Source organism: Danio rerio, chromosome 18 (assembly GCF_049306965.1).
Source record: "Danio rerio strain Tuebingen ecotype United States chromosome 18, GRCz12tu, whole genome shotgun sequence".
Taxonomy (NCBI): domain Eukaryota; kingdom Metazoa; phylum Chordata; class Actinopteri; order Cypriniformes; family Danionidae; genus Danio; species Danio rerio.
Window position 1 is genome coordinate 17,147,764 of NC_133193.1, and position 9,221 is coordinate 17,156,984.

General features: G+C 35.2%; 1 protein-coding gene across 2 annotated transcripts; it reads right to left on the reverse strand.

Annotated features, from left to right (window-relative positions):
- Window positions 1–278: 278 nt before the first annotated feature.
- c1qtnf13 (C1q and TNF related 13) lies at window positions 279–5,701 on the reverse strand. 2 transcript variants are annotated; one of them, XM_005169953.6, is made up of 2 exons: window positions 5,547–5,701; window positions 279–2,687 (listed from the first exon to the last, which is right to left on the reverse strand). In XM_005169953.6, exons 1-2 carry the CDS (start codon window positions 5,572–5,574, stop codon window positions 1,597–1,599), a joined length of 1,119 nt encoding a protein of 372 aa, XP_005170010.1. In that variant the 5' UTR covers window positions 5,575–5,701; the 3' UTR covers window positions 279–1,596.
- Between the last annotated feature and the right edge of the window lie 3,520 nt (window positions 5,702–9,221).

Genomic DNA, 9,221 nt, shown 5'->3' on the forward strand with positions numbered 1-9,221 from the left:
AAAGACGTTTTTTGAGTGTTGGAATGTAGGGGAAACCTGAGCACACAGAGGAAACCCACGCCAACATGGAGGGAACATGCAAACTCCACATAGAAATGCCAACTGACCCAGCCAGGGCTCGAGCCAGTGACCTTTTTGCTCTGAGGCGACAGTGCAAACCACTCAGTCACAGTGTCACCCTATGAATTATATATTTAATTTTTTGGAGTTATTAATTAAACAAAGACACTTGACCACTGTTGATTCTCACGATATATAGGCAAAACCAGACAACAATAGAAATTAAGTTCAACTTTATTTAAATGAGTTTAATGCGAAAAAAAAATAACAAGGAAAAGGAAGACCCAGGGCATTTTATAATATGTGTTAAATACTACTTGTGAAACTCAGTATACATGATAGTACACTAAAATCAGTCACACAAATACAGCTTGATAAACATTCATAAAATCTTTCATTTATAAGTAAGACCAGTAGTTAATTTACAGTCAAATATGAGCACATTCAGTCTGATCTGCTAACCATATACACTTAACACCCCACATAGCAAATGTTTTCTGGTCCAGCACCGGGCCACACAATAACTTTTTCTTCAGCCCAAGTACCGCAAATAATGATGGTCCCGAAGTGGCCCATAACTGGTTAAAGACAAGGACCACACATGGGCCATAACCAGCCTGAATCTCAATCAGTTTATTACCCTGAACTGGGCCAAAACAGGTTTATTATTGGTACTGATAATCAGCTATAAGTTAACCATATCAACACCACCATTTAACCAGAAACCCCAAAAACTGAGCCATAACCCAGCCTAACGTTACCTAAACAATGTGAACAATTGCTACACTGATCTGGGCCACACACCTCCCATCCAAAACTGGCCCAAATGTAGTTTGCCGTCATGCATGCAGTGCCATCATTGCCATGCATGGCCCACATTCAGCTGACATTGTGCATGCCATTGCCAGCAACATTCTAACAGCAGTGCCATAATGAGGCCACATTTGCTCCAAGTCCATTTGCTTTGTGGGACGATAGTGTTTGTTAAAGTCATTGGTCCCACTTTATATTAAGTGTCCTTAACTACTATGTACTTGTATCAAAAAATAAATACAATCTACTTACTGCGTTCAAAATGTATTTGAGTACACTTGTGGTGCTCTTAAGTTGGGATAGAGGGTTGGGTTATGAACAGGTTTGGTGGTATGGGTAGGTTTAAGGGTTGGTTAAGGTGTAAGGGATGGTCAGCAGTGTATTTACAAATGTAATTACAGAAGATAATTACAGGTGTAGTTACATACAGGTATTATTCATGCATAAGTACACAGTAAATACATGTATTTACACAATAAGTACATTGTAACAAACTATTAATTCCTGTGTAAGTACGTATTAGTTAAGGCCACTTAATATAAAGTGGGACCAAGTCATTAATGAAAGTTATTTGGTATCTTTTATATTATACAGTATTTACATCATGTGTATTAGCACCATGTCACGAAAACTGGCGAAACAGATTTAGTACAAAAACAGAAGGTTAAAAGTACAGCTATGTCTATGAATTATTCAGTACTGCGGCTGACTTCTCAGTGGTTCTCAGGGGAAAGTTCTGTCCATGCCCATATATTGGTGGAAATCAGGATAGACCAGAAACCCAGAGAAGGTTGTGTAACGTCCTTGATTGCTGTAAACGGCGAATCCGTCATCCTGCTGACTGTACAGCCAAACGCTGTCTCCTCTTTTCAATGACAACATCAGACTCTGACTCTGCATCTCTCTTCGTCTCGACAAATCCTCATCAAACACCATGGCCCGAACCTCGCCTCTGCCTGTCATGAGCTTCACCGAAACCGCCCGACGAGGGTGTTTCCCAACAGTGAACGCAAAGTAATAAGCACCAGGGAAATAGCAGGTGAAATGTCCAGATGTTTTGTTGAAATGCCCGCCTATGTTAACATACTCAACATCAAACGTAAGAGCTTCTCTTTCACGACGGCCTTTGCTTTCTCCCAGTACTGATGTGGTTCTTGCAACTGAAAATGCAGAACGCGGTTCCTCGCCAATCCTTCTTCGTCTTTTCCAATCATACTGGGTATCAGTAAAAGGAGGACAGCCTGGAAGATGAAGGTCTGGAGGAGACAGGTGGTTATTGAGATATCCGACAGATGATGTGGAGTCTGGGTAGACAAGATAACCGCTAAAGGTGATGTATGGTCCGATGTTACTGTAAATAGCATAATCTTGATTTTCCTGCAGAAGAAGATAAACTGTATCCATCGGCTTCAGGCTGATCATTATGTTCTGGCTTTGCATCTTCCGTCCGTGGTTTCGGTATCCATCATACGCCATGGCCTGCACCTCCAGCCCATTCTTCACCAGCATGACTGACAGTATCTTCTTTGGGAACTTTCCTACTGTAAAGGCGAAGTAATAGGCGCCAGGCAGGCGGCATCGGAAGGTGCCTGTGTCAGGGTTGAAGTCTTCGCCAATGTTAAGCAAGAGGCGGTCAAAGGTCACAGCTCGCTGACTGGCACCCAGAACGCTGCTGCTGCGGGTGGCAGAGAAAGCGGAGCGCAGGTTTGGCGTCATCGGGGGAATGTTGAGCGACGTCACACAACTCAGATAAGCCACCAAGCACAGCAGATGGGAAATATGTCTGCTTGGTCTGCATGATGTCAAACCAGCTGCTGTAAAAAACAAAATACATTATTGTCATCAAACATTGTCACTTTTTGGTATTGCTAAAATTTCAAGCTAAAATAATAATTATTCCCAAATGTGTAATTTTGTCATTAGAATTTGTTAGTGTGTGTTTCCTCCGGGTGCTCCGGTTTCCCCCACAGTTCAAAGACATGCGCTATAGGTGAATTGGGTAAGCTAAATTATCCGTAGTGGATGTATGTGAATGAGAGTGTATGGGTGTTTCCCAGTGATGGGTTGCACTGTGCATTCCACTGTGGCAACCCCAGATTAATAAAGGAACTAAGCAAAAAGAAAACATACGAATGAATGAATAATGTTTCAACTAAATTTGTGTGTAATGTTGAAAGTCAATGTAAGAATGTGTTAGTCAGAGTTAAAATGACCTGCAAAGTTTATTTGATTGAACTTAAAAAATTTAAGGCAGACTTTTATACATTTGGGTGTCTCTGTCAAATTAAATTTACAAAAGTAATTTTATATGCACATATTAAATACAATGATACTTTGTTTAGAATAAGATGCTGTTATTTTGAACTTTGTTTTCTACAAATCATTCTTAAAAGGGAAATATTTCCACAGAAATATCAAGCAAAAAAATATTTTTAAAAAGTACTAATAAATGAGCACAGATTGATTACATCAGAGCTGTAACAGGCCCGTAGCCAGCCTGGTGAAAAAGTTGGTTCTTTTTTCTCAAAAAGTGGACTTTTTTTTTTGCAGTTATGAGGTTTAGATATTCCATTTAGTGACATTTTAAGCATTATGTTTTAGCTGGATTAGCTTGTTGGATGGTCAATGTTTGATGTACCAAAATATTATCTAAAGATTTATAATAAAGAAATATGAAAAACAACAGCAACTTATATTTAAAATACAAAGTTATTACATCATATAGCATTAGAAAAAACGTAGTCTTTTGTCATTTGTTAGGCAAATAACAAACTGTCCAGCATTCAGCTTTCCTGAGTCCAAATTTTGCCATTTGAACAAAAAACAATAGAAACATAATAATAATAATAATGTAGACTTTCACAATTTTTTCTAGCTACTCTTGAAAAATGGGAACATTTATGGATTTTAAAAACAGCCTAATTAAATTAACTTTAATAGGGGTAGCTTTTGCTGTTTTAGATGTTTTCATTGGTCAATTTTTTTTTTTTTAAGATTTAGAATAAAAGTTAGGCTGCTTGTAAAATGTATTTTTTTTTCTATTTAACAACAGTAGGTCAATAGCGAAAGTTGACTTCACTTACATCATATTCTGTGTGGTCTTAAACCTTATGGGTTATTTGCGCAATTTATGATGTCTTAGCAGCCAAAATAGGACAAATTAGAAAATAGTTGCAAAAATTCAGGACAAATGGCAAATTCTGGACATTTGTCAGTGGGTGGTAGGTCTTACAAACCCCGAACCCCCCTGGCTATGGGCCTGTGTAAAAAACAGAACAGATCTTTCATGTTCTCAGTCTGTTTTGCCTGTTGAGAATCACAATGAGACCCACAATGTAAGGAATACAAGAGTTTAAACAAACATTTTCATCTAATCCTAGGTATTTCTCGCTTTCAATCACTCAAACCCCAACTTCAAAGTCCTGCACTTCTGGCATATGGATATGTGTAATGAAGTGGTTAAAATGCCATATAACCGTGCTAGGAAGTCAGGTTTAGTGCTGTCAGAATGCATTCTGCCGTTCATATCAAGTGCTCAGTGGAAGCAGAAGTCCCTCTAATTCAGCTGCCATTGTCTGTTCATGGTGTGCACCGGGTAAAGGCAATAGATTAGACAATGGTTCATCTGCTCCTGTGTGCTGGAACAAAGGCATTTTTGGGAATGAGGATTGAAACATGTCAGGGGTGCAGAACTATGGGAGACTTCATGGTCAAGTGAAGAACCGGTCAGTTAACAGATATGGACCATAATAAGGTACATTAAGGGTCAGTTAGTGAATACAGGGGTCACTGGAGATATTTCCTCTTATTTATGACTTCCTGTAAAAATGACTTACATTGACATGAAGGATTTAAACAAGAAATACTGTAACTACAGTATTATCATTTTGTGATGAGAATATAGATTTGCATGTGAAACAAAAGAAATTATAACTTCACATTTTTTCAATAGTTTCCTTGTGCCTTTATATAGTTTTATTATTCAATTTCATTACAAATCATTATCTACAGTATATTACATCTTTCTTTTGGGACTTTTAAATTGTATTTGTAGAAATATCAACTAAAAATGATTCTTACTTCTGAATAAACAGTGGTGTGTGTGAATAAATGTAAATTAATACAGTTTATAAAGTTAAAGCAATATTATTGCTTGGGTTTATTTAATAAATGTTTGTGCTCCCTTTGCACAAATAAATAACTATTAATATTTAAAAAGTAATACAATAAATGACATAAATACAATATTAAAAAAAAGATTTCAAATCCAGGCAATATTCAGACTGGACCAATAAACATAATATGAAAGTCTTTTAAAAGTTTGTCCCAATTTAAAAAAATGACAATTCATATAATATTTTAAAAAGAGAAACACTGAAAATGAAAATAAACTATTAGCGGAACTAATTAACTACTTAATGCTAATTAGTTAAAACTGCATGATTTATTTTTACAGTATAACAGTTTTAATAGACAGTAAAACAAAAATATAAATAGTGATTTAGCTACACTTAGCTATCAATAGAAACGTTAATATTAAACAGGTGTCATTAAACTACGACTCATTAACTATTAAGTCAAACAAAAAGTAAATTGTCCAAAAATATTTGAGGATGAACCAAAATCAACAACAGTAAGTAATATTATCTTTAGGAATATGTAAGTTTTCATACCTGGTCTTAGTATTGGCAGAAACTTCATATCTCTGATGACCTGCTTCTTTGTGTCCTGTAGGCCTTTGAATGACTCGGTTGGTACACAGCTGTGAAGAGGTCTAAAACTACAGTGCAGTGCCCCTCAGTTCAAATAAAAGAGGCATTAGAGAGAGAAAGAGAGAGAGCGAGAGACTGAGAGGAAGAGGAAAAATAGGAGGCGCTTCATAAACTCATGAATACACCTTTTTTGTGTAAAACTGTTTAAAATAAAGGGCTAGCTTTTCATTTACTATTAAACTATTGTCACAATGTATAATAAATACATGCTACTGAATGACCAACATCAAACTGTGGTGTGTGTGATATAAATGCACCAAAATATATTAGCTTTGTTCACTGGGAGATGGAGAACAAATTTTCCTTTTCAAAAGAGCGTGTAATCATTTATGCCGAGTACTATATATACACAATGCAAAGTTGAAGTCAAAGGAAGGTAGTTGAATTATTAGCCTCCCTTTATTTTTTTCTTCCATTTTTTTTAAAGGAACAAAGATTTTTTTCCACACATTTCTAAACATAATAGTTTTATTGACTCTTTTCTAATAACTGATTTCTTTTAGCTTTGCCATGATGACAGTAAATAATATTTTACTAGATATTTTCAAGACGCTGGTATTAGTTTATAGTGACATTTAGAGGCTTTAGTTAACTAGGCTTACTGTAACTTATTTAAGTGTGTCTGTTTGCACTGGTTTGCACCTACAGTACATTGTGAGAATACATCTCCATATTTTTGTGTGTATATGGGTGTCCATGCTCCCTACGCTATGAGGGCATCTAAATGTCCTCACAATTAAAATAGCAAAATAAACACTCTAAACAAAGTTTAAATAAAAATTTAAACAGATATAGGTCACCACTGGCTTGCTTGGTTTTGCGACTTGTGGAGCTGCGCATCAAAGGATTTGCTCTACAGTGTTTGGACTTTCAGCAGTGAAAATTAACCACACTGAACTAAACTAACTGAAATTCAACTCTGAAACAATCTACATTGTAAAAGTGCTATAGAAATAGAGATGAATTGAATTGAACTGAACTGAATATGCAGATGTTCAATAATACAATAGAGCCTGATGACCATCCAAATTGATATCGTGGGTACTTAAAAAAATACTTGAAAAATAATCTATTATTTAAACTTTTAGAGAGCATTTTAAGATTACCATTGTGCAGTAAGTGCTCATCACAGCAGCAAATGTTTGGAGATTTAATTGGTTAGTAGTTCATATATGAACATTTCTGCATGCTAATTTGGCCTAGGGCATAGTAAAAATATTGATTGAAAATTAACTAATTAACGCAAAGTAATTAATTAATTGATTAAACAAACTCTTTATAGGGTTATTGTATGTTAATACTGTGAATAAAGGCTTCAATAGGCTTAAAAATTAATTTGTTAAACTAAACTCAAAGTGAAAACAAAAGCTTTTATCTTAGGTGATCCTAATTTCTTAATGTCTAATAATATATTAGAAATTGTAGTTGTAAACTAATTACCAGTCATAAATGTTATACGAAATGGAGTTACTAACTAATATAATTAAGTTTTATAAACATAGAAACTGAAATAAATGTAATTATATCTCACTGTTGATTTTAATCCATTCAAATCAAACATTAACTCATGTTGCTGCTAATTTTACTCATAATATTCCTAATATTACCAACATTTACTCATGCTGTGACATTATTCTAAAGTTTCACCTTTTGCACTTTATCATCCTTTTGCAATTTAATTTGAGTATTTAATACTGTGCTCCATTGTTTTTTAGGGTTGTAAAAGCATCAGCAGTTAATCACAACAAAACAATTTTTTAGCGGCATAAGCAAAAGTGCAGAAATTTTTCTGAGTTTTAGGTTTTGGGATAGGTTTAGGTTCAGGGTACAGACTGGTGGTTAACTCAATAACTCCAACGGAATGTCCTCATTAAAAGCTCTCTCCCTCTCCCTCTCCCTCTCCCTCTCGTGTGTTTTGAAAATTTAACATCTTAACTCCTGATAACTCCTTTTTTTTTCAACACATCCCATAATTTCTAAAATAACAGCCTCTACCAAATGGTAGATATCTCGATTTAAGGTAAAAGTAGCAGAATTAATACATATACTATGGAAAATCTAAAAAAAATATGAAGTGCAAGACCAATTTATTTAAAAACATAACAAAAATAAGACATTTTTGAATACTAAATCATCTTTTTTTATACCATAAAATATTTTAGCTTTTAATTTAGCACAGTAATTTACATGTTTTGTTGTTGTTGTTTTATTTACAATGACACTAAAATCAAGGGCGAAGCAGTGGCACATTAGGTAGTGCTGTCGCCTAAAAGCAAGAAGGTCGCTGGTTCGAGCCTCGGCTCAGTTGGCGTTTCTGTGTGGAGTTTGCATGTTCTTCCTGGGTTTCCTCCGGGTGCTTCGGTTCCCCCCACAGTCCAAAGACAAGCAGTACAGGTGAATTGGGTAAGCTAAATTGTCCATAGTGTGTGTGAATGTGAGTGTGGATGTTACCCAGAGATGGGTTGCGGCTGGAAGGGGATCCGCTGCGTAAAAAACTTGCTGGATAAGTTGGCGGTTCATTCCACTGTGGCGACCCCAGATTAATAAAGGGACTAAGTTGACAAGAAAATGAAGATGAACTAAAATCAAGTGTAGGAGTGCAACAGGATTGTTTGTTAGATTTTTTTGTAAACCAACAATGCTGTTTAGTGTAAATTATTATTTAAAACATTAATTCAAACAATATAAAACACCGATACACATTTCAGCATTATCTTTTAGTGCAAAAGCGCGAGTGCTTCCTAAAGATGAAACTTAATCAGGTTTAGTTAGATACTCCTAATATAGTCAGTCAAAATATAGTCAACCATTTGGTCGAGCAGGCAGTTAAATTAATATATAAATACAACTTTTGAGGATACTTTATCAATATATTTTTTCAAATTAATCAAATATTTTTATTAACTCATAATGTAAAATCCAGAAAACTGATAATGGCTCTGATCAGCTGTCTTTATGAATACAAAACTTTTTTTCCCCTTTTTATTTTTATTATAAACAATGATCTGCAAAATATTGTAAAATCTGTGAATGTGTTCATTGATGTTTTCAGTGGTAATAACCACATTTTTCTCCAGCTATTATTTATTTCATTCAATGAAGGGTTTCAATCAGACTTAACAAGGCAAAAGTCACTATACAAATACACTTTGGAAAAGAGTACGAATTGCTGTTTTAGTACTCCAGGGGTTTAACTTTTTCCAATAAGAGACGCCAGTTAATTTCCCAGTGCTGTGTTGCGGCTGGAAAGGCATCTGCTACATAAAACATGTGCTGGATAAGTTGTCGGTTCGTTCCGCTGTGTCGAATCCTAACTAATAAAGGGAGTAAGCCGAAAAGAAAAAAAAAAGACACCAGTTTAACGTGTCATTTTAGGAATGTAGTTAAACCAGTTACCTGAAGGACTGAACCATTAAAAACTGAAAATTATTTGAGTAACTAGTCAAAACCTGTAAGAAATTCGTCCAAAAAACTTCATTATAACGGACTATCTAGATTCATGTCGGTTGAAAAAAAGAGAGAGCTTTCCTTCTAAACAAAACTACAACTTCCATATCATCTTCATCATCGTGAAAA

Coding starts and splice junctions, on each gene's coding strand:
- c1qtnf13 (XM_005169953.6), bottom strand. CDS start 5,574: ATGAAGTTTCTGCCAATACTAAGACCAG. Junction 2,688..5,546: donor TCTGCCAATACTAAGACCAG/GTATGAAAACTT, acceptor TGTTTTTTACAG/CAGCTGGTTTGACATCATGC.